This window comes from Capra hircus, chromosome 6, assembly GCF_001704415.2.
Source record: "Capra hircus breed San Clemente chromosome 6, ASM170441v1, whole genome shotgun sequence".
Classification (NCBI taxonomy): domain Eukaryota; kingdom Metazoa; phylum Chordata; class Mammalia; order Artiodactyla; family Bovidae; genus Capra; species Capra hircus.
Genome location: NC_030813.1, coordinates 86783500 through 86810171, shown reverse-complemented (window position 1 = coordinate 86810171; position 26672 = coordinate 86783500). Strand labels below are relative to the sequence as shown.

The window sequence follows — 26672 nt, the reverse complement described above, 5'->3', positions numbered from 1 at the left end:
AGGCAGGATGGAGGACAATACAATAGGGAGGACCATAAAGCTTAGGTTAAGGAACTCTCGACTCAAAATACTAGTCATTGGTGAATCACTGAAGGAGATGGTAAATATAGAAATTTTAAGGTCAGAAATTTTCTTCTTATCTAAGAACTGTATGATACAGTAAAATTGAGAACTGATCATAAATCATATCTTACTTTGGGCCAGCTGACATCACCGGACAACTTTCTTCTGTACAAAAATCTGTGATTGTTCCATACAGCATGTTGATCTGATTGAAGAAATCTACAGCTACAAAGCAAATATCATTTATAGGGTAAAGAGTTAAATTTTAATTTTGCGCAAAGAGAATCTTTTATTTCAGCAAAGTATGAGCTCTAACCATATTCTTTCCTCAACAAAGAACAGATAATAAGTATACAAGAAACAATACTTAACTCACTGAATTTAGGAGCTTCTGGTTAAGTGACTCCCTTAAGAGAATAAAAAGGCAAGCACACCATATTGATGTATGGCAGAAAGCAACACAATATTATAATTACCCTTCAATTAAAAATAATAAATTTTAAACAAGGCAAGCACAGAGTCGGAAAAATTATTTGCAACACATATAATCAATAAAAATCCTGTATTCAGTATATATAAAGAAGTTCCATAGATCACTAAGAGTGAGAGTTTCTGAGTCTCTTGGCTACCTCTATGGAAAAGAATAATATACGACTTTTCACTTAGTTCAGTACAGTTCAGTCACTCAGTTGTGTCTGACCCTTTGTGACCCCGTGGACTGCAGCATGCCAGCCTTCTCTGTCCATCACCAACTCCTGGAGCTTGCTCAAACTCATGCCCACTGAGTCGGTGATGCCATCCAACCATCTCATCCTCTGTTGTCCCCATCTTCCCCTGCCTTCAATCGTTTAAAGCATCAGGGTCTTTTCTTATAAGTCAGTTCTTCTTTTCAGGTGGTCAAAGTATTGGAGCTTTAGCTTCAGCATCAGTCCTTCCAATGAATATTCAGGACTTATTTCCTTTAGGATAGACTGGTTTGATCTCCTTGCAGTCCAAAGGACTCTCAAGAGTCTTCTCCAACACCACAGTTAAAAAGCATCAGTTCTTCAGTGCTCAGCTTTCTTGATGGTCCAACTCTCACATCCACGCATGACTACTGGAAAAACCATAGCTTTGACGAGATGGACCTCTGTCGCAAAGTAATGTCTCCGCTTCTTAATATACTATCTAGCTTGGTCATAGCTTTTCTTTCAAGGAGCAAGTGTCTTAATTTCGTAGCTGCAGTCACCATCTGCAGTGATTTTGGAGCCCAAGAAAATAAAATCTCTCACTGTTTCCATTGTTTCCCCATCTATTCTCCATGAAGTGATGGGACCACATGCCATGATCCTAGTTTTCTGAATGTTGAGTTCTAAGCTAGCTTGTCCACTCTCCTCTTTCACTTTCATCAAGAGGGTCTTTAGTTCCTCTTTGCTTTCTGCCATAAGGGTGATGTCATCTGCATATCTGAAGTTATCGATATTTCTCTTGGCAATCTTGATTCTAGCTTGTGCTTTATCCAGTCCGGCATTTCACATGATGTACTCTGCATATAAGTTAAATAAGCAGGGTGACAATACACAGCCTTGATGTACTCCTTTCCCAATTTGGAACCAGTCCATTGTTCCATGTCCAACTCAAACTGTTGCTTCTTGACATATATACAGATTTCTCAGAAGGCAGGTAAGGTGGTCCAGTATTTCCATCTCTTAAAGAATTTTTTTTTTTTTTAAAGAATTTTCCACAGTTTGCTGTGATCCACAGAGTCAAAGGTTTTAGCACAGTCAGTGAAGCAGATGTTTTTCTGGAATTCTCTAGCTTCTTCTACGATTGAAGAGACTGAGATTGCATTGAAAACTGACCTTTTCTAGTCCTGTGGCCACTGCTGACTTTTCCAAATTTGCTGGCATATTGAGTGTAGCACTTTAACAGCATTATCTCTTAGGATTTGAAATAGTTCAGCTGGAATTCCATCACTTCCACTAGCTTTGTTCACTGTGATGCTTCCTAAGGCCCATTTGACTTCACACTCCAGGATGTCTGGCTCTAGGTGACTGATCACACCATCGTGGTTATCTGGGTCATCAAGATCTTTTTTGCATAGTTCTTCTGTGTATTCTTGCCACCTCTTCTTAATATGTTTCTGTCAGATCCAGACCGATTCTGTCCTTTACTGTGCCCATCTTTGCATGAAATGTTCCCTTGGTATCTCTAATTTTTTGAAGAGATCTCGTCTTTCCTATTCTATTGTTTTCCTCTATTTATTTGTATCGATCACTTAGGAAGGCTTTCTCATCTCTCCTTAGGAGTCTTTGGAACTCTACATTCGGATGGATATATTTTTCTTTTTCTCCTTTGCCTTTCACTCCTCTTCTTTTCTCAGTTATTTGTAAGGCTCCTCAGACAACCATTTTGCCTTTGTGCATTTCTTTTTCTTCGGGAGGGTTTTGATCACCACCTCCTATACAATATCAGGAACCTCCATCCATAGTTCTTCAGGCACTCTATCAGATCTACACCCTTGAATCTATTTGTCACTTCCACTGTACAATCATAAGGAATTTGATTTAGGTCATACCTGAATGGTCTAGTGGTTTTCCCTATTTTCTTCAATTTAAGTCTGAATTTGGCAATAAGGAGTTCATGACCTGAGCCACAGTCAGCTCCAGGTCTTGTTTTTGCTGACTGTAGAGCTTCTCCATCTTTGGCTGCAAATAATATAATCAATCTGATTCTGGTACTGGCCATCTGGTGATGTCCATGGGTAGAGTAGTCTCTTGTGTTGTTGGAAGAGGGTGTTTGCTTGACCAGTGCGTTCTCTTGGCAAAACTCTGTTAGCCTTTGCCCTGCTTCATTTTGTATTCCAAGGCCAAACTTGCCTGTTATTCCATATATCTCTTGATTTCCTACTTTTCTATTCCAATCCCCTATAATGAAAAGGATATCTTTTTTGGGTGTTAGTTCTAGAAGGTCATGTAGGTCTTCACAGAACTGTTCAACTTCAGTTTCTTCAGCATTCTTGGTTGGGTCATAGACTTGGATTACTGTGATATTGAATGGTTTGCCTTGGAAACGAACAGAGATCATTCTATCGTTTATGAGACTGCACCCAAGTACTTATTTTATTTGTATTTCTCGGATAATTAGTGATGCTGAGCATCTTTTCATGTGCTTATTAGCCATCTGTATGTTTTCTTTGGGAAAATGTCTATTTAGTTATTTGGCCCATTTTTAATTGAGTTGTCCTCCATGTGAACAAACGGTAACCTGTGGCTTTGAATCCCAACTCTATACTTAACAGTTGTTACTTAATCTCCCTGGATCTCTGTTTCCTACCTTGAAAATTTGGTTTATCTCAGAGTGCCAAAAAAAAAAAAAAAAAGAAAAGAAACTACTTGTTTATCATAAAGGAGACATTTAGTCATTGTTAGTTTTCTTCCACAAAGACATGGCCTCAAGATTCTATGCAACAAATATTAATTATAAGCTAACCATCTGCTTTTTCCAAAACTCTGAAATTTCTATCTTCTTTAAGCTAACACTCTTTCTAGCAGCAGAATGTTCAAAAACAGCCTCTGGTTTCTGGCTATGAGATTAGTTATTGAATTTGCAAAATGTCCCATCTTCGACATTTATCTTCATCTGGCAACTAAAACTGAAGCCAGTTCAATTCAGTTCAGTTGCTCAGTCGTGTCTGACTCTTTGCGACGCCATGAATCGCAGCACGCCAGGCCTCCCTGTCCATCACCATTTCCCGGAGTTCACTCAGACTCACATCCATCGAGTCCGTGATGCCATCCAGCCATCTCATCCTCGGTCGTCCCCTTCTCCTCCTGCCCCCAATCCCTCCCAGCATCAGAGTCTTTTCCAATGAATCAACTCTTCGCACGAGGTGGCCAAAGGACTGGAGCTTCAGCTTTAGTATCATTCCTTCCAAAGAAATCCCAGGGTTGATCTCCTTCAGAATGGACTGGTTGGATCTCATTGCAGTCCAAAGGACTCTCAAGAGTCTTCTCCAACACCACAGTTCAAAAACATCAATTCTTCTTCTTCGGTGATCAGCCTTCTTCACAGTCCAACTCTCACATCCATATATGACCAGAGGAAAAATCATACCCTTGACTAGACAGACCTTAGTCGGCAAAGTAATGTCTCTGCTTTTGAATATACTATCTAGATTGGTCATAACTTTTCTTCCAAGGAGTAAGCGTCTTTTAATTTCATGGCTGCAGTCACCATCTGCAGTGATTTTGGAGACCAAAAATATAAAGTCTGACACTGTTTCTACTGTTTCCTCATCTATTTCCCATGAAGTGATGGGACCAGATGCCATGATCTTCGTTTTCTGAATGTTGAGCTTTAAGCCAACTTTTTCACTCTCCTCTTTCACCTTCATCAACAGGCTTTTTAGCTCCTCTTCACTTTCTGCCATAAGGGTGGTGTCATCTGCTTATATGAGGTTACTGATATTTCTCCCAGCAATCTTGATCCAAGTTTGTGTGTCTTCCAACCCAGCGTTTCTCATCATGTACTCTGCACAGAAGTTAAATAAGCAGGGTGACAATATACAGCCTTGAAGTACTCCTTTTCCTACTTGGAACCAGTCTGTTGTTCCATGTCCAGTTCTAACTGTTGCTTCCTGACGTGCATACAGATTTCTCAAGAGGCAGGTCAGGTAGTCTGGTATTTCCATCTCTTTCAGAATTTTCCACAGTTCATTGTGATCCACACAGTCAAAGGCTTTGGCATAGTCAATAAAGCAGAAATAGACGTTTTTCTGGAACTCTCTTGCTTTTTCCATGATCCAGTGGATGTTGGCAATTTGATCTCTGGGTCCTCTGCCTTTTCTAAAACCAGCTTGAACATCAGGAAGTTCACGGTTCACGTATTGCTGAAGCCTGGCTTGGAGAATTTTGAGCATTACTTTACTAGCATGTGAGATGAGTGCAACTGTGCGGTAGTTTGAGCATTCTTTGCCATTGCCTTTCTTTGGAACTGGAATGAAACCTGACCTTTTCCAGTCCTGTGGCCACTGCTGAGTTTTCCAAATTTGTTGGCCTATTGCGTGCAGCACTTTCACAGCATCATCTTTCAGGATTTGAAACAGCTCAACTGGAATTCCATCACCTCCACTAGCTTTGTTCATAGTGATGCTCTAAGGCCCACTTGACTTCACATTCCCAAGATGTCTGACTCTAGATTAGTGATCAGATCATCATGATTATCTGGGTCATGAAGATCTTTTCTGTAGAATTCTTCTGTGTATTCTTGCCACCTCTTCTTAATATCTTCTGCTTCTGTTAAGTCCAAACCATTTCTGTCCTTTATCGAGCACATCTTTGCATGAAATGTTCCCTTGGTATCTCTAATTTTCTTGAAGAGATCTCTAGTCTTTCCCATTCTGTTGTTTTCCTCTATTTCTTTGTGTTGATCGCTGAAGAAGGCTTTCTTATCTCTTCCTGCTATTCTTTGGAACTCTGCATTCAGATGCTTACATCTTTCCTTTTCTCCTTTGCTTTTCACCTCTCTTCTTTTCACAGCTATTTGTAAGGCCTGCCCAGATAGCCATTTTGCTTTTTTGCATTTCTTTTCCATGGGGATGGTCTTGATCCCTGTCTCCTGTACAGTGTCACAAACCTCATTCCATAGTTCATCAGGCACTCTATCTATCAGATCTAGACCCTTAAATCTATTTCTCACTTCCACTGTGTAATCATAAGGGATTTGATTTAGGTCATACCTGAATGGTCTAGCGGTTTTCCCTACTTTCTTCAATTTAAGTCCGAATTTGGCAATAAGGAATCCCTCAGAAGAAATGGAGTAGCCATCATGGTCAACAAAAGAGTCCAAAATGCAGTACTTGGATGCAATCTCAAAAACGACAGAATGATCTCTGTTCGTCTCCAAGGCAAACCATTCAATATCACAGTTATCCAAGTCTATGCCCCAACCAGTAACGCTGAAGAAACTGAAGTTGAACGGTTTTATGAAGACCTACAAGATCTTTTAGAAGTAACACCCAAAAAAGATGTCCTTTTCATTATAGGGGACTGGAATGCAAAAGTAGGAAGTCAAGAAACACCTGGAGTAACAGGCAAATTTGGCCTTGGAATACAGAATGAAGCAGGGCAAAGACTAACAGAGTTTTGCCAAGAAAATGCACTGGTCATAGCAAACACCCTCTTCCAACAACACAAGAGAAGACTCTACACATGGATATCACCAGATGGTCAACACCGAAATCAGACTGATTATATTCTTTGCAGCCAAAGATGGAGAAGCTCTATACAGTCAACAAAAACAAGACCGGGAGCTGACTGTGGCTCAGATCATGAACTCCTTAAACTGAAGCCAAAAGGCCATTAAGATATCAATCTTATCAACAAATTCCCTTCAGCCTTTTATGTACCTGAAATGTTTACTTAATCACTGTCAGTGAATGGAAATTATCTGTTTAGTCTCAAATCCTATTTACTTTATCAAGTGTCATTTGGAAAGATTACTATATATACATATAAGAAAAAACTGTAATCCAAGGTTTCAGTCAATTGCTATATTTTAAAAGCAGAATTCCATGTTCTATGGGGACGTTCTAACATGTCAGTTCAAAGTAATTTTCTTCTGGCTATAATTGCAAAATGTCTGTAAAATTTTAGAAGTTCCTGATGTTCTAGACATTTCAATAGTACAGACAGTTCTGGTTATGGAGGCAGAATACAGACAGATAACAATGATCTGCTTTTATACTTAAAAGTCAGAATCTCATGCAGAAAAGAAGTTCTATGTTACACTGCTGTGTTAGTTTCTGCTGTACAATGAAGTGATTCCAGCTATATGTATACGTATATCCCCTCCTTCTTGGACATCCCTCCCACTCCCCCGTCCCAACATCTACGGTCATCACAGATCATCAAGCTGAGCTCCCTGTGCTACACCACAAGTTCCCATTAGCTACCTACTTCCTCAGGTTTTTCAAATTAGAAAATGAGCTCTCAAATGGTACAAAAAATAGCACAAAAAAGTATCAAAAAAAAAAAAAGAATATGCACGTGTGTTGGAAATTTATTCTGAATATTGTTCTTAAAGTATCACAGAACTAGCTAATAAGTTAGATGAGTTTCAACAATAAAGCAAACAAATTACTTTTATCTCTTCAGTAAATAAACTCTCTGGTGTCAGGAGGATAACTGTAGTATAATAAATACTGCTCTTAAGGAACTGCTGTCACAGTGAGGTTTTAAGACATCTCAGTAAAATCCTTTAGGTTCCTAAAAGTTATCAGTGGGTGGCAGCTCAATTTATAAATCCCATGATATGTTTCAAACCACAATAAAATACCATCAAATATTATAATAAAAATATGGTTCTGCTTTTCCTTAATCAAAGCCTAGACATTTAGTATATATTTTCAATTAAATTTAATTTCATTTCTACTATAGTCATATAAATTTCCTCCAATTATAAAACTTTATTAATTTTCTCACCAAGGCTGATAAACTTTGAATACTAAAAGTACCACTTTTATTTCCCCACTTTCTCTGCTTAACTCCCAGGAATATATTTACCTTTTACTTATATTTTTTTCTTTCTAGAGGTTAAGAATATATCATAAATATATTTCACTAATTTCATAAGATCACTATTGAATTTAAAAAAATAATAATTAAGACAAATAACTGAGTATGCTACTCAAAGAGGCAGTTTGAGTAGCATAGTGGTCAAACCAGTCTCTGAAATTTTATAACTATATTTGAGCCCAGCCTCTACCACTACTAGCTATATAACCTAGCTTAATTACTACAATTTTCTGTCTCAGATTTCTTATCAAAATACTCAAATAATAATAATACCTACATCATGAGGTTGTAAAGATGAAATAAAGTAATCCATATAGAAGAAAATAAAAACAATAATTTGAAAAGATACATGCACCCCAATGTCAAAGCAGCATATGGAAGTTCATAGTCAAGATACAGAAGCAATCTAAAACATCCATCAACAAATAAATGGATAATAGTGTATGTGTATTTATATATATACATATATATATATCTCCCTCACATACATACACACATACAATGGTACATTACTGAGCCATAAAAAAGAATGAAATTTACCATTTACAACAACATGGATGGACCTGGAAGGTATTTTGCTTAGTGAAGTTAAGTCAAACACAGAAAAACAAATTCTATATGATATCACTTAAATGTAGTATCTAAAAAATAAAATGAATGAATATAACAAAACAGAAACAGACTCACAGATATAGAGCACTATTGGTTATCAGTAGGGAGAGGAAAAGGAAGAAGGGCCAGACAGAGACAGGGGATTAAGAGGTACAAACCAGCAAGTATCAAATAAGTAAGCTACAAGGGTATGCTGTACAGCACAGGGAAATATAGCCATTATACTGCAATAACTTTAGACGCAGTATAGTCTATAAAAATACTGAACCACTATATTATACATGTGAAAACAATATTATAAATCAATTAAACTTCAATAAAATAAATAAAAATAATTCATGTAGAAAGAATAGCAGAGTGCCAGACACCTAGTGTCCTATAGACATCAATTGCTGTATTATTATTTTTTTCAAGAAGACGGTAAATCTACGCTTTGTATTACATGATAACAGGAGACAATTTAATGTAATTCCATATTCAGAAATAAAGTATCATAAAGGTTGAAGTGGATTGAGGTACCATTATATTGTGGTATTAGGTTGCTAACTAAATGCTAAGAATACACAGCACCCAACACTCACCTACAATGAGTCTACTAACCTAATTGAGAGTCCACTGAGAAACAGAAAGGCTACTTACTGTTCACTGCAACCCACTCATTTAGATCTTCCCCCTCAGGAAGCATGACAGCCATCCGGAGGTTGCCACTGCCAAGAGTGGCCTCTGCATGCTTTAAGAGCTCATACTGGTGAGAACCCTCTGGAATGTTCTTCTTTGGTTTAAACGTTTTAGATGAGCGACTCCCACTATGAATAGCAAAGAAAAAAAAAAGCGTTTAAGGCTTGACCTTCCACAGAGTCTACCATACTATACTACTAGATAAAATAACATAGAAGTGATCCCCAAAGTCCACCAATATATAGCTTCAAATTGTACTGGCTACGTTAAATCTTGGAAATATCATTGCTGTAACTACTGTTTGATACCCCAAACTCCTACAAACCTTCTCTATATTCTCTACTGTAACTATAAAGGAGAAAAACAAATTTTTAACAAATCCAACAATAAATTACTGATTCAGGATTATAGGTTGTAATATATAAGAATAAAAAGGAGTCTGTGATAATCTTTAGTCATCGTATTCTTTTTTACCCCGATTCTAAGTTTCTCATTCTAAGATAAATTTCCTTTGTACAAGAGGCACTATAGCCCACCAGGCTCCTCTGTCCATGGGCATTCTCCAGGGAAGAATACTGGAATGGGTTGCCATGTCCCCCCTCCAAAGGATCTTCCCAGCCCAGGCTCTACTCTTAACACTGACCCCTCTCCGTGTCAGGGGTGTGGTGTGTATGTCTGTCTTTCTGTCTGTCTCCCTGCCAGGTGTGGGTGTGTGTGTGTGTGCACACGTGCACGTGCTAAGTCACTTCAGTCTCTACTCAACAGTCAAGAATCTCTTTACAAACACTAATCAGGCGATGTTACTCCTCTGCTTAAAACCACATTCAGTGGCTTCCCAGTGTATTTCAGAGTAAACTCCAAAGTCAAATATTAGACATAGTAAGGCTCTGGACCCACATTAGAGCATGGAAACTCTTCTTCAGTTTAATCAGACAACGTATTAAAAGTCAAATTCTCTCCCACCATCTCTGAAATATGAAAACGTAGAAAAGATTATCATGCCTACCAAACCTGAGGCTTATTTCATTTTCCTCCTCCTCCCCCTCCTCCTTTATCAAAATTTAGTGTGAAAAATAAACTTGACCAATAAATTTTTTGACAAAAGACATTTTTACTAATTTTTGTATGATTAAGTACAAAAATAGCTCTCCTAACGCCAATCTGGTGTATGTATTTAGACCATGTATTTACGCACTCTCCCTTTAATTAGCCCACTGATCAGACCGGTGCCGCAACTGATGATGTAACAAAGCTGCTCTGAAAAGGGCTGGCAGAGAACATGAGAACAACAAGCACATCAGCTGTGCCTGCACCCAGGAGGGTCCCCACAAATATCTATTTATTGAACCACTGTCCCTTTACGTGTTAGGCTTCCAAATGTTTTCTTGATTGATGACCCATTCAGAATTGGTCTTCCACAAAACTAAACACATTCTCCTCAAAGACCTTACACTTGGGTAAAAAGAAAAAAAAATCTGAGTTTGGTTTTATGAAGGTCAGTTCTGTCACTAATCAGCTATGTTATTTAAGGTAAATTACCCAACTTCCTTGAGCCTATTTTTTCTTTAATAGTGAAAGCCTAACAACAATAATAAAACATTACCCTTACCTGTATCATGCAAGAGCTGCAAAATGAGAAAAAAAGCTCTTAAAACCATAAAATGCTGTGCAAATGTTAGTATCCTTCCTTTTCCTGAACCAGAATGACTCACAGTGAAACATGAAATGGTAGTCCAATGTCCAAAGCTGGACTCAACCCCTACTCCCACTCTAATTTCCTAAGACTGGATGGGGAAATTTTTACTTTGGAAACAAATGCTCTTACACATTAAGTTACAAATAGAATTTTTAAAAAATTGTTTTGGTTTGGTTTTTTTTTTTGGTGCTTTTCCTATATCAAGGTTCAAGTGTTCTCAGAATAATGGTGGGGATAGACAGGAAATCAAGAAAACAAGGTGCCAGTCCTCATTTTGCTGTTTTCCTCTTATGTTACTTAGGAAACTATAAATTACCATCTGGGCTTCGATTTATTTTGCTTTTTTGAACCTCTGGAAAATAACTTTTTACAGAAGGGTATAATTTAGAGATGGGATGATGTTTACAAAATGCTTTCAGTTCCCTGAGTTCTCTGCCTTCTCAGTTCCTCATATCCATGCACAGTCATACTTCCAAAATGCTTTGAAGTCCTCCACTGAATCCCCCTTCTTTGTGATCCTTCTGCTTTATTCAGGCAAAATAATTAATCATCTCAGTATTCTGATTTTTTAAATGTTCTTTTTTAAAATTATATTCAACTTTTTCGACTGCTACCTGAAACTTCAACCAGGATGCACTTTACTCTGGAAGGGGTGATCAGTACTGCTCCTTAGTCCCACATCAAAAGACCAACTGAAGAGTACTCAAGTTCAAAAGCACAAGTACCAAAATATGTACACAAAATTCCTCATCAGTGAATGCAACCTCTTACACTAATGGGGCCAAATATATAAGGTCTACGAAAAAACCCAAACGAACTTTTCAGCTAACCCAGTATCTCACATGGCATGTTAAGATATTTGATGCAAATATTAAAAAACATTTTCAATAACAGAAAGTACGTACCCCCCACCCACCCTTTCAGAGTCTGTCTGTCTATACAAGCATAAAAATGCTTGTGCTTGTTTTATACACCTGCTGTGTACTACAGTGTACTAAAGAATGTTTTCCACTTTAATATGTCCAGAAGATTGTTGTACTTTAAAGTAGAAGTAGATCTACTTTATTTTTAAAGACTGAATAATATTTCCTTATATAGATAGATAATATTTTCAACCAGTCACCTACTGATAAACATTGAGGTTGTTTCCAGCCATTTATCACTTTAAACAATGCTGCAGTAAGCCTCCTCATATTATAAAAGACAAATTCTTAGAAGTAAAATTGCCCTGCTAAAGGGCATATACATTTTTAATGTTTACATAAGGTCTATTTTTTTTCCCCCAAAATAAGTTGGATTCTTTTAAAACTCATTAACAATGTATGAGAGTAGCTGTATACATTTTTGGTCTTAGAGGACAAGAATTCAGCTAGTTTCTCTTGTATAGCTCCCAACAGGACATCATAACTATATGACAACTTAGAGTTTTCTGATTAGAACATAAATGTGATTTAAAAGTCATAGCATTACCCTGAGGTCTTTTCTTTTAAAATAAATACCCAGCAGTCAGGTTTGTTTATCCCAGTCCTTTTACTCACATTTGAAGGTCAATCAATTTCTAGAGGAAGACAGAATGGCTTGACAAGTAAATAACTGAGCCTTAAGGGAAAACTCTGACCACACATCCCTTATAATTAGTCATTCAATTTGATCTACTTTTAGTAAATTTCAAAAGCATTGTGTACTTCCTCTTTAAGACCCTAAAGAATAGACTGGTCCCCATTGTGACATCTACATTTATTCTCATAAACCATTTGTTACCATCTCAACACAGTTACACCCATCATTACCCTCAATTTTAACTATTTACTGTTCAATCCAACTATCAACAAAATTGATATTTTCTAAATTGGGTTGGAGAATCTTAAGGCTGAAGGAATTGGGGAGGAGGTTTTTACAGAGAACACAAAACAGGGGTACTAGGAAGGACTGAAAAGTAAAAGTGTTAGTCACTCAGTGGTGTCTGACTCTCTGTGACTCTTTGCAACTCTTTGTAGCCCTCCAGGCTCCTATGTCCATAGGATTTCCCAGGCAAGAACTGAACTGGATAGCCATTCCCTTCTCCAGGGTATCTTCCCCTATCCAAGTACCAAATCAAGGTCTCCTGCATTGCAGGCAGCTTCTTTACCATCGGAGCCACTGTGGAAACTCCACTAGGAAGGGTTAGAAGAATATGTATCTGTATATAATTTAGACAGTGAAAAACACGTCAGTATACTCAAAATTAGAAACAAAATTATATCAACTTATTTTTGTCAATAACTCCATATCTTCAAAGTTAAGTGACTTACTCTGATCACCTAGCTAATTAAATGGCAGAAGTGGGATTCAACAAAAAGACAACTCATAGACTGGGAGAAAATATTTGCAACTGAAGTGACCAACAGATTAGTCTCCAAAACCTGTAAGCAGCTAATGAGGCTTAACATCATCCAAACAAACAACCTAATCAAAAAATGGGCATAAGACCTAAACAAACATTTCTCCATAAAGGACATACAAATGGCCAAGAAGCACATGAAAGATGCTCAAAACTGCTAATTATTAAAGAAATGCAAATCAAAACTACAATGAGATATCATCTTACACCAGTGAAAACAACTATCATCATAAAATCCATAAACAATAAATGCTGGAGAGGGTGTGGAGAGAAGGGAACCCTCCTACACTGTTTGGAACATAAACTGGTACAGCCACTAGGAAGAAGAGTATGGAGGCTCCTTAAAAAACTAAAAATAGAGCTATCATATGACCCTGCAATCCCATTCTTGGGCATGCATCCAGAGAAAAACATGGTCCAAAAGGATAAAGGCATGGATGTTCACTTCACTGCGGCACTATGTACAATAGCCAAGACATGCAAGCAACCTAATGCCCATCAACAGAGAAATGGATAAAGAAAATGTGGTGCATATATACAATAGAATATTACTTGGCCACTAAAAAGAATGAAACAAAGTCATCTGCAAAGCCATCTGCAGTAACAGGAGTGGACCTAGAGATTGTCATACTGAGTAAAGTCAGACAGAGGAGAAATAGCATATGACATCCTTTTAAATGCAGAATCTAAAAAGAAATGATACAAATGAACTTATTTACAAAACAGACTTAAAGAATGAACTTACGGTTGCCAGGAGGAAGGCTGGGAGTAAGGGATAGTTAAAGTTTGGGACTGACATGTATATAAGGCTATATTCAAAACAGATGATCAACAAGGACCTATTGTATAGAACAAAGAACTCTGCTCAATGTTATGTGGCAGGCTGGATGCCAGAGGAGTATGGGGGAGAATGGATACATGTATATGTATGACTGAGTTCCTTTGCTGTCAACCTGCAACTACTGCAACTTGTTAATCACCTGTAACTCCAATACAAAATAAAAAGTTAAAAAAAAAAACAGTCCATTATCTTCAAGTCATTTTACATTACCAAGCCTCAGTTTGTAATAATGATATCTACCTTACTACTGAACCCTGTAGTAAGGATTCCATTGGTATTAGCTCTCTTTGATCCACAATTGGTACCAACCTGTCATTCACATCAGTAGCTCCTTCTATAGGTCTAAGTCCAACACTAGAGATCAGGGACTTGATAAACACTTTTCAGTCCACTTCAGACTGGAAACTCCTGGATTACAATAGTAATGATGATGATTAATATTAACTAACATTTACTGCAGACCTTGTACTCTTTAAGTATTTTACATACAATATCTCATTTAATCTTTGTAACTCTATGATGTCTATCAGTTCAGTTCAGTTGCTCAGTCGTGTCCAACTCTTTGCAACCCCATAGAATGAAGCATGCCAGGCCTCCCTGTCCATCACCAACTCCTGGAGCTTGCTCCAACTCATGCCTATCGAGGTGGTGATGCCATCCAACCACCTCAACCTCTGTTGTCCCTTTCTCCTCATGCCTTCAATCTTTCCCAGCATCAGGGTCTTTCTTAATGAGCCAGTTCTTCACATCAGGTGGCCAAAGTATTGGAGCTTCAGCATTAGACCTTCCAATGAACATTCAGGACTGATTTCCTTTAGGATGGACTGGTTTGATCTCCTTGCAGTTCAAGGGACTCTAAGGGCCGTCTCCAACATCATAGTTCAAGAGCATCAATTCTTCGGCACTCAGCTTTCTTTTTCCAACTCTCACATCCATACATGACTATTGAAAAAAACCACAGCTTTGTACAGACATTTGTCGGCAAAGTAATGTCTCTGCTTCTGAATATGCTGTCTAGGTTAGTCACAGCTTTTCTTCCAAGGAGCAAGTGTCTTGTAATTTCATGGCTGCAGTCACCATCTGCAGAGATTTTGGAACCCAAGAAAATAAAGTTTCCACTGTTTCCCCATCTATTTGCCATGAAGTGATGAGACTGGATGCCATGATCTTTGTTTTATGAATGCTGAGTTTTAAACCAGCTTTTTCACTCTCCTCTTTCACTTTCATCAAGAGGCTCTTCAGTTCCTCTTCATTTTCTGCCATAAGGGTGCTATCATTTGCATATCTGAGGTTACTGATATTTTTCCTGGCAATCTTAATTCCAGCTTGTGCTTCATCCAGCCCAGCTTTTCGTATGATGTACTCTGCATGTAAGTTAAAATTAGCTGGATGACAATATACAGCCTTGACGTACTCCTTTCCCAATTTAGAACCAGTCTGTTGTTTCATGTATGGTTCTAACTGTTGTTTCTTGACCTGCAAACAGATATCTCAGGGGGTAGGTATGCTATGCTTTATTTTATGAGTAACAAAACTGAGGCTTAAAGTTCTTAATTTGCTCAAGCTTTTAGAATTGGTAAAGTAAGGAACCAAAACTTAAGCCTAGGATTTAAATATTCAAAGTCCATTCTTTTATCCACTACCCAATACGACATGATACTTATCTTTATCTCCTACAGCTGTGATGGTTGTACAATTTTGTGAATATACTAAATCCACTGAACACTTTAAAAGATGAATTTTATACTGTGTTAATTTTAGCATATTTTTTTGATGTTTAAAGAAAAATCTTTACTATTAAAAAACTAAGTAGCCTCAGAATAATGTTCCTCACCACCTCAATGTCAGTTTCTTCCATTTATTTCACTCTTGCATTCCTTCATCCAACTAGAATATTCTGACCACCCACCTACTATATTCTAAGTAGCACTGTGCTAACCCTGGGACACAGCACTGAACAAGAGAATCTCTATTCTCATGGTAGGGAGAGGAGGCAGAAAAAAAAAAAAAAAAACGATACAGTACTGGTTGGTGCTCAGTGCTATGGTGAAAATAGAGAATGAAGTGACAAATAATGCGATGTGACAAGGCACTTTACTAGATTAGGTGGTTAGGGCAGGCCTCCATGAGGCCAGAAAGACACGAAGGGGGAATCAGCCGTGTGACAGCTAGCAAAGAGGGAAGAGCATTCCAGGCTTACAGGACAAACTAGGTGTTTGCACAAAGGTGACTTTTTCAAAAGTTCAGTTCAGTTCAGTCGCTCAGTCGTGTCTGACTCTTTGTGGCCCCATGAATCACAGCACACCAGCCTCCCTGTCCATCACCATCTCCGGGAGTTCACTCAGACTCACGTCCATCAAGTCAGTGATGTCATCCAGCCATCTCATCCTCGGTCGTCCCCTTCTCCTCCTGCCCACAATCCCTCCCAGCATCAGAGTTTTTTCAACTCTTCTCATGAGGTGGCCAAAGTACTGGAGCTTCAGCTTTAGCATCATTCCTTCCAAAGAAATCCCAGGGTTGATCTCCTTCAGAATGGACTGGTTGGATCTCCTTGCAGTCCAAGGGACTCTCAAGAGTCTTCTCCAGCACCACAGTTCAAAAGCATCAATTCTTCGGCGCTCAGCCTTCCTCACAGTCCAACTCTCACATCCATACATGACCACAGGAAAAACCATAGCCTTGACTAGATGGACCTTAGTCGACAAAGTAATGTCTCTGCTTTTAAATATACTATCTAGGTTGGTCATAACTTTTCTTCCAAGGAGTAAGCATCTTTTAATTTCATGGCTGCAATCACCATCTGCAGTGATTCTGGAGCCCCCAAAAATAAAGTCTGACACTGTTTCTACTGTTTCCCCATCTATTTCCCATGAAGTGATGGGACCAGATGCCATGATCTTCGTTTTCTGAATGTTGAGCTTTAGGCCAACTTTTTCACTCTCCTCTTTCACTTTCATCAAGAGGCTTTTTAGCTCCTCTTCGCTTTCTGCCATAAGGGTGGTGTCATCTGCATATCTGAGGTTATTGATATTTCTCCCAGCAATCTTGATTCCAGCTTGTGTTTCTTCCAGTCCAGCGTTTCTCATGACGTACTCTGCATAGAAGTTAAATAAGCACGGTGACAATATACAGCCTTGAAGTACTCCTTTTCCTGTTTGGAACCAGTCTGTTGTTGCATGTCCAGTTCTAACTGTTGCTTCCTGACCTGCATACAGATTTCTCAAGAGGCAGGTCAGGTGGTCTGGTATTCCCATCTCTTTCAGAATTTTCCACAGTTCATTGTGATCCACACAGTCAAAGGCTTTGGCATAGTCAATAAAGCAGAAATCGATGTTTTTCTGGAACTCTCTTGCTTTTTCCATGATCCAGCGGATGTTGGCAATTTGATCTCTGGTTCCTCTGCCTCTTCTAAAACCAGCTTGAACGTCAGGGAGTTCATGGTTCACGTATTGCTGAAGCCTGGCTTGGAGAATTTTGAGCATTACTTTACTAGCATGTAGGGCATCATGAATGACAGTATATGAAATCAGAAAAAGCTTGTAGACCCACACTAGCTAAGTTTTTAGAGTCCAAAGTATGGAATTTAAATTACTATTTTAAGTATAAATGGGAAGCTATGGCAGAATCTTTTTTTTTTTTAAAGGAAGTATAATATGACTTAATGTAATGATCTAAAAAAGACTATTTAGTTTCCATGTAGAGAATGGACTGGCAGGAGGGTAAGAGTGAAAATACAGAAACCAGTTAAGCAACTGGTATAAAGCAGAAAGATGGTCTGGTCTAATGCAGACAGAAAGATGAAGCCAGGTTCTAATATTTGTAGGTAGAACCAATAGGATTCACTTTGGATTTCAGAATTTGTCGAGTGGTAAAGACGAGACAATCAAAGAAGACTGCTAGGTTTTTAGGCTCAAGTAGGTAGGTAACAGGTCATTTATTAAGATAGGTTTGGGGAGATGGCCTTTGCCCATATTAACTTAAGATACCTATTAAACACCCAAAGGGTAAGTTAGTATGCAGTTGCACCTATACATCTCATGCTAAGATGAATGATCAGACTGAAGGTAACTAATATTCTTGACATCTTCACTGGTTAGCACACTGCCAAAAGAGGCACTAGTATGTTATTAAAATGAGTATTTTAAAAGCTATCAGAAGTCCTATAGTAAAGAAGATTTATTAAAAAAATCATTTATGGTTTATCTCAAGGTTTCCCAAAGATCTTTAGTCATGGAAATTTTACTTCCACATTTAAAATCTTGCTCTTTAACATACATTCCCTGGAGGAGGGCACAGCAACCCACTCCATTATTCTGGCCTAGAGAATACCTTGGACAGAGGAGCCTGGCAGGCTACAATTTATAGGGTTGCAACGAATCAGACATAACTGCAGCAACTTAGCACGCACGCACACACCTTAAGAGCATTACTATGAACAAAGCCAGCGGGGGTGATGGAATTCCAGTTGAGCTGTTTCAAATCCTAAAAGATCATGTTGTGAAAGTGCTGCACTCAATAAGCCAGCAAATTTGGAAAACTCAGCAGTGGCCACAGGACTGGAAAAGGTCAGTCTTCATTCTAATCCCTAAAAAAGGCAATGCCAAGGAATGCTCAACTACCACACAATTGCACTCATCTCACACACTAGTAAAATAATGCTCAAAATTCTCCAAGTCAGGCTTCAACAGTATGTGAGCCATGAACTTCCAGATGTTCAAGCTGGTTTCAGAAAAGGCAGAGGAACCAGAGATCAAATTGCCAACATCTGCTGGATCATCAAAAAAGCAAGAGAATTCCAGAAAAATATCGATTTCTGCTTTATTGACTATGCCAAAGCCTTTGACTGTGTGAATCACAATAAACTGTGGAAAATTCTGAAACAGATGGGAATACCAGACCACCTGACCTGTCTCTTGAGAAATCAGTATGCAGGTCAGGAAGCAACAGTTAGAAATGGACAAACTGGTTCCAAATAGGAAAAGGAGTATGTCAAGGCTGTATATCGTCACCCTGCTTATTTAACTTCTATGCAGAGTACATCATGAGAAACGCTGGGCTGGATGAAACACAAGCTGGAATCAAGATTGCCAGGAGAAATATCAATAACCTCAGATGTGCAGATGACACCACCCTTATGGCAAAAAGTGAAGAAGAACTAAAAAGCCTCTTGATGAAAGTGAAAGAGGAGAGTGAAAAAGTTGGCTTAAAGCTTCAGAAAACTAAGTTCATGGCATCCGGTCCTGTCACTTCATGGCAAATAGATGGGGAAACAGTGGCAGATTTTATTTTTTGGGCTCCAAAATCACTGCAAATGGTGACTGCAGCTATGAAATTAAAAGACACTTACTCCTTGGCAGGAAACTTAAGACTAACCTAGACAGTATATTAAAAAGCAGAGACATTACTTTGCCAACAAAGGTCCATCTAGTCGAAGCTATGGTATTTCTATTAGTCATGTGTGGATGTGAGAGTTGGAGTATAAAGAAAGCTGAGTGCCAAAGAATGATGCTTTTGAACTGTGGTGCTGGAGAAGACTCTTGAGAGTCCTTTGGACTGCAAGGAGATCCAACCAGAGATCAGTCCTGAGTGTTCACTGGAAGGACTGACGTTGAAGCTGAAACTCCAATACTTTGGCTACCTGATGCAAAGAGCCGACTCATTGGAAAAGACTCTGATGCTGGGAAAGACTGAAGGTAGGAGGAGAAGGAGACGACAGAGGATGAGATCGTTGGATGGTATCACCAACTCAATGGACATGAGTTTGGGTAAACTCCGGGAGTTGGTGAGGGACAGGGAGGCCTGGCATGCTGCAGTTCATGGGGTTGCAAAGAGTTGAACACGATTGTGCAACTGAACTGAACTGACACACTATTATATTAAACTGCTAACTAGGTTACTTCTCAGTTTTCAGCATATCCGTAACACTTCAATTTTATAAAGTATAACTCCATGATCTCATACAAGAACAGGTAGAGGGTTGGTCAAGTCACTATTTATTTATATCCCATAAACTTTTATAATCTAATCCTTAGAAAATAAAAAGCACTTCACTACCAAAGGCCAGTTAGTTTCTACAACTGTGAAGTTACTGAGGTGTAATCTCCGCTGTAGATGAAGACACTAAAGTTTAATCACTCATCTCCGATCACCCTCTGAGCTCTGAGTTTTGTAAAGACTGCAGTTTCCTTTGCCCAGCACTAAATCCATTGCAATCAGTAAATAGGTACTAAAATCACAGGAGATTTTAGGAAATGACTATTGTCAAATGTCTAGATGATTTCTATGCAACAGCAGTAACAGAATCCCCTACAATGTGTTGGACTACAAGAAGGAAGAAAACAAAACCTGCAGATACAGAGTTCAGAATGAGCATCAAATTGCAACAGAGCAGGCAGTAATTCCAAATATACTGACATTTCATCCAAGAAACACCTAGGGAGCCTGAACATCACTTCTTTTATAAAAAAACCTTTCCTAACCTTTCATGAAAATCTCTCCATCCCCTTGGTGTCTCACTGCAGCTTAAAGCACCTATAACGTATTTATGTGTTTGTTCTCCTTCAAATAGCTCTTTAAAATGAGAGGTTGTGTCTTCTTCATTTTTGTAATGTGATATCTCGCATACAGAAGATCAAAGGGCAAAGGATTTGAAGTAAACACCCAGTTTCAGATCCTGTCTTTGTAACTTTGATAACTTTGTGATCTCAGATAAATCATTTAACTTCTCTAAGCTTACAACTAAAACACTGGAAATGATATTACCAATTTTGCTGAACCATTATGACAATTAAATGAATGTATTTAAAACAGCTTAGTTTTGAGGTAGCTGTCACACAGCAAATGGGCAGTATAGGAAATGACAGCTTAAAAATACTGAGTGACAATATGTATATGCATATACACATATGTACATACACACATATACATACAGATAGTCATCACCTTATTCAGTTTGCTATAACAAAATACTACAGACTAGGTGCTTCTGAAAATTTCTTCTCAGAGTTTTGGTTGTCAAAAGTACCAAGATCAAGGTACCAGCACTGTCAGGCCCTCTTCCAGGTTTCTGATTGCCCACTTCCCCCTGCATCTTCGTATGGTAAAAGGGGTTACGGAGCTCTGTGGGATGTTTTTCATAAGAGCACTAACCCCAATAATGAGGGTGGAGACCTGATGACCTAATCACCTCTCAAAGGCTCAAAGGCCTCACCTCCTAAGGCCATCACACTGGGCATTAAGATTTCAACTCATGAATCTGGGCAGATGTATTCAGACCAAACCAATCTTTCTGTCACACTTCTACTAATCCAGTTTTAAAACATGACCTCTGCATACTTACTCGTTTACATTTTTCTTTCTCTTTCTCACTAGACTGCGAGTTACTCAAGAATATGGATCATGTCTTGGTCATCCGTGAATCTCTAGAATCTAAAACAGGAACTGGGACATAATGGGTTTACTAATAGAAGTTTATTAACTTAAATAATGATATTGAAAGTAGAGAAAAGTCCTGTTATTACTGCAAGGAACAGCTGTCCCCAGTTTTAGAGAAAGGGACTGACCCATCATCTTTATTTGTGCAACAAATCTAAAAGATTTTAACTGCAGCAATGTACTGGTGAGGTTTGCTCATCCTGACACCAAAATTTCATTTTCAATCTTAGGCCCTTTGGAGTCCTTCCCTACTTAAACCTTGGCTAAAAAAAAATGGGTCAATCAATCAAAGCAAGACATCTCAGTCTAACAAGTCTACTCCTTGCATTGGGGGAGGGGAAAGGGAAGAAGGAGGTAGCTCTTATTTTTCATTTTATTTAGTTATTTTAAATAACTAATAGATTACAGCTACTTCCCATAATTTAGTAATTTAGCTATATTCTAAAAACTAGTATGCAATTTCTTGTTGTAATAGCATTTTTTTCCCACCAAAGTAGAAAAGCACAATTTCCGCTGGCATCCAATTCAAAACCACAGTTCGTTATAAAGGGTGCCACAAAAGATCAAGTCTGCAGTTTCGGCAGTAATGGAACAATCTTTATATCAGATACAGCTCTCAAGTTAACACGAGAGCAAAGATTCACCTATAATTCCTACAATTCATCATCGGCCTGCAAATAAGCAGCAGTAACATAACAGGAATACATTTAATCAGTGGCACAGAAGTTTTAATGGTTTACTACTGCTTAAATGCTCAGTTGTGCCCTACTCTTTGCGACCCTGGTGGACTCTACCTCCACCAGGCTCCTCTATCCATGAGATTCTCTAGGCAAGAATACTGGAGTAGGTTGCCATTCCCTTCTCTAGGGAATCTTCCTGATCCAAGGATGGAACCCACTCTCTTATCTCCTGCATTGACAAGCAGATTCTTCTCCACTAGTGCCACCTGGGAATGCTTTGAAATTTAAATTCTTACAATAAAGCCAGCCTGACAAGGAAAAAAAAAACCTCACAAAGTTAAAATCAGCTGGTGTCTACTCCTCATCTCATATACTTGTAAATGAACTTTCTTTTTCCATGGGATGTCTAGTCATCCCTAGAAAATTAATTCAGGAGTTCATTTTTCCTCAGGAAGCGTCGCTGATGTCCTAAACCACATTAAACATGACTTCTCTCTGTTCACACAGAACACTAAAATGTCTCTACTTTACAATGTACCATGAGCTTCTCAAAGGCAAGGAGTTCTTCAAGTCATCTGCTTCTCCAGAGCCTAGGAGAAGGCCTAGGTCAGAACAGCTCCTCTACAGAAGTCTGTTGAGCTAAACCAATAAAGGACATCAGGTCAAGAATGGTAACATAAAAGTAAACATTCTGACAGCATTTGCTAAATTTATATTCCCAGCTTATACAAATAGGCTCAGTCATAACAGCTATATAAGCACTGTATGTATATGAAATTATTTCCTGTAATATTAAAATTTTATACAATTTTTTCTTACCTTTCACCATTAGTTCTTAATCTGTTTTAAGCCTCTGGTAATCTGAAAGACACTATGAACCTTCTCTCTAGAGATATATTTTGCATAAAGGAATTCAGGGACACATAAAACCTGTTCATAAACCTGGAAAAAGAACTCCTGCCCTAGTCTGTCTCCTTTCTCTCAGGCTATCTATTGTGAGAACATTCATTCTCTCCTAAAATCTAAGAGCGCCACATTTATTTTCTAATCCTTTAGAAATATGCTTTTGTATAAAGCCACACTGACGTTCAGGATGGTAAGTATAGGTCTTTTATTGGATAAAAAAATCTACAGTTTATAGTCTATGGTTTATTCTTTGTCCATAAAATAGTAACTCTAACAGAAAGCTCTCATCATATTTGTATACTGAAGTTCAAAACTATGGCATTTATAAGAAAGTCAATGCATTAAACTAATATTCTTAAGAAAATAAAAAGCCCACATTTTGGGGGGCTCCAAAATCACTGCAGATGGTGACTGCAGCCATGAAATTAAAAAGATACTTACTCCTTGGAAGGAAAGTTATGACCAACCTAGACAGCATATTAAAAAGCAGAGACATTACTTTGTCAACAAAGGTCCATCTAGTCAAGGCTATGGTTTTTCCAGTGGTCATGTATGGATGTGAGAGTTGGACTGTGAAGAAAGCTGAGTGCCGAAGAATTGATGCTTTTGAACTGTGGTGTTGGAGAAGACTCTTGAGAGCCCCTTGGACTGCAAGGAGATCCAACCAGTCCATTCCAAAGGAGATCAGTCCTGGGTGTTCTTTGGAAGGACTGATGTTGAAGCTGAAGCTCCAGTATTTTGGCCACCTGATGAGACGAGCTGACTCATTTGAAAAGACCCTGATGTTGGGAAAGATTGAAGGCAGGACGAAAAGGGGACGACAGAGGATGAGATGGTTAGATGGCATCACCAACTCAATGGACGTGAGTTTCAGTAAATTCTGGGAGTTGGTGATAGACAGGGAGGCCTGGAGTGCTGCGGTTCACGGAGTCGCAAAGAGTCAGACACAACTAAGCTACTGAATTGAACTGAACTGATGCCTATAAAACTGATCAAGTGTAATGGGAAATGGGAAAAACCTTTGTTTCTTTTATTATTGGAAGGAAGATACTGGTAACATTAAGACAAAAGATATCATTTTTCTCCTATAAATCTAATTTCAAGTGTAGCTGTTTTTTAAAAATGTAAAACAGAGATAATTCCTAGTTTGGAGGTAAATTTTAACCAATGAATAATTAAGGTCAAAGACATTAAAGTTTAAATGAGATTTGTCAAAGCATATTTTAGAAGCATAACCTGAATAATCTAGAAATAAGTGAGGAATAATAATAAATAATCAAGAAATAAAATAGTTCCTTGCAGCTCAAATTTAGATTAATCTGTATTTTTATAAAAATTAGTTATTGAACTGTGTCCAGTAGAAAAAGGACTCTTAGAGTCACTACTTACTAATACATTACAGTTATGAAGAACTCAAAAAATATTAAGTAGTTTAACTCAGTGACATATCTCTTTCAATTTCCTTCTACTTAGCGACATTGCAAAACTATGGATGCTTAACAGAACACAGCAATACAATAAATCAGTACCTGTAAGAAACCGTTTTGAAGAGTGACAGTCAAAGATTTGTGGGCTAAAAACAGACATTACCTTCCACTCCTTACTCAAAGCAATAATAATGTGAATTTTAAAAAAAATCAATCCCATAAGGAAAAGGAGAATAAAAGATGAGGAAACAATAGTTTTGGGAATTAGCAAGTAGATGAATAAATAACTGAATTAATATACCTAAGGAAACCTAACCCTGAACTTAGAAGCCACCCAATTTACACCACAGATTCCATAGAATGTTCAGGAATTACTATCAGCAGGATACTCTGGAAATAGAAGTAGAGATAGAACGAGACTTCCCCAGTCTGTTTAAGAAAAGGTACACACCCAGATCCTCTCTGCAATCTACACAGTAGGCTTTTGTATTACCCCCTCATCCTGAGACAAAACTAGAAACTAAAGGTGTATTCTATAAAAACAGGGCAAAAGAGAGAGGGTGTCTGGCTTCAGAGATATGATTACAGGCACAGTTGTAGGCAGATGCACCATATGTAACACTAGGTGATCAGATGAGTTTGAAAAAAATCAATGTTGAGACCCTTTGCCTTTTCCCACAGTCCAGATAATAATCTCCAAGCAAAAACCAACTGCGCTTTTTTTTTTTTTTTTTGGTAAATCTGAGCATACCATATGAAGATACAGAAAGAAATTTACACCAGGGATTCTTCAAGGTAACAGCCTAGCCATATCACCCTTTAGCAAATCCCACAGTTGACATGCCCCCCACACACAGAGATTCCAATTTGGTTTTCAGTTGTTCTACTTGTAAATAAAAAAGGCTTTCCAGGTGGCTCAGTGGTAAAGAATCCACCTGCAATGCAAGAGACACAGGTTTGATCCCTGGGTCAGAAAAGGCAACCCACTCCACTATTCTTGCCTAGGAAACCCTATGGACAGAGGAGTCTGGCAGGCTACAGTCCATGGGGTCACAAAAGAGTCGGACACAACTTGCCAACTAAACAACAACTTATAAATAAAAACAGAAAGCAAAAGAGTTATCAGGACTTGAGGGAAGCCTCTAATGTGCAAGAAGACATCAAAATACCAAAAAAAAAAAAAAAAAAAGCAACTTAAAGGATAAACAAAGGAGAATAAAAATGCGCCCCCAAAACTATATATATCTTCAGTGATAGAAAAAAAAAATTACTGCTTAATGAAATAAGAAAGGAATACTATATAAAAAAAGAGAAGGAAAAAGGACTCTTAAATTTTTTTTAAATGTTAGCAGAAATTAAAACCACAATAAAAAAAAAAACAGAAAATAAAACCAAAGCAATCTCTTAGAACACAAAGCCTAAAAAAACAAAGAAAGATATGGAAAAGGAGAACAATATCAAGGATCTGTTCAAGAGGCCCAAGTTCTAAGTAACAAGAATTCTAGAAACACATAACAGAAAAGCAAGGAAATATTCTGTCAAGAAAATACTTTATTAAGGAAATAAACCAATAAATTTTCCCAGAATTGAAAATGCCTCTTTAGACTGAGAGACCACCAACTTGGTGGATAAACGCACAATAGAAGAATAAACTAAGAAATTTCCGAACAAAGAGGAGACTTTACAACAGTCCGGAGGGGAAAAAACAAGATACAAAGCATCAGAAGTCAGAAAGGCATTTGGACCTCTCAGTAACAAGTGGAGCACCTCATCCATAAAAATTAAAATCCTGTGAGAAAATTTACAACCTAGAACTTGATACTCTGACATGATATCAATCAAGCACAAAGGTATATTTCTAAACATATAAGGTCTCAAAATATTAACAGTCCACTTACTGTTTTTAGTGAGCTTTTAGACAACCCGCACCAAAAGTGAAGTGAAAGTCACTTAGTCATGTCCAACTCTTTGCGACTCCATGGACTATACAGTCCATGGAATTTTCCCAGCCAGAACACTGGAGTAGGTAGCCTTTCCCTTCTCCAGGAGTAAATCAAGAGAGAGGACATGAGATCCAAGAAAGAGGAAATCCAACCCAAAAGCTATGCAAGGGGAATCCCAAGAATGAAGGCAAAGGGAGATCCCAAATAACAGCTGTATAGCAAGACTTGTGTAACATCAGCCAATGGACTGGAGCAGATAAGAAAGCTCCAACAGACAGTATTCAAGAAGATAAAGTGACAGAGTCTGAAATGTATTTCAAGGTTAACTAGGGAAGTGTTTGGGGGTTAAAAAAGAAGTATTGAGTATACAGAAAACAACAAAAAATTTCTAGATACAGCAAGAAGCTGTTCAGGAAAGAAAACAAAATTACAGTATACACATGGCTCAACTATCAA

At 38.1% G+C, this 26672-nt stretch overlaps 1 protein-coding gene across 6 annotated transcripts in view; it reads right to left on the bottom strand.

Moving 5' to 3' along the window:
- Positions 1 to 26672, bottom strand: part of MOB1B (MOB kinase activator 1B) — a 92931-nt gene that overhangs the window by 15797 nt on the left and 50462 nt on the right. For 3 of the 6 annotated variants that reach the window (XM_018049555.1, XM_018049554.1, XM_018049553.1), the window contains 2 exons: positions 8871 to 9037; positions 195 to 288 (listed from right to left, as the gene is read on the bottom strand). In XM_018049555.1, the coding sequence (XP_017905044.1) occupies positions 195 to 288; positions 8871 to 9037 (261 nt within the window). The other 3 variants (XM_018049551.1, XM_018049552.1, XM_018049556.1) reach the window with 2 other exon arrangements.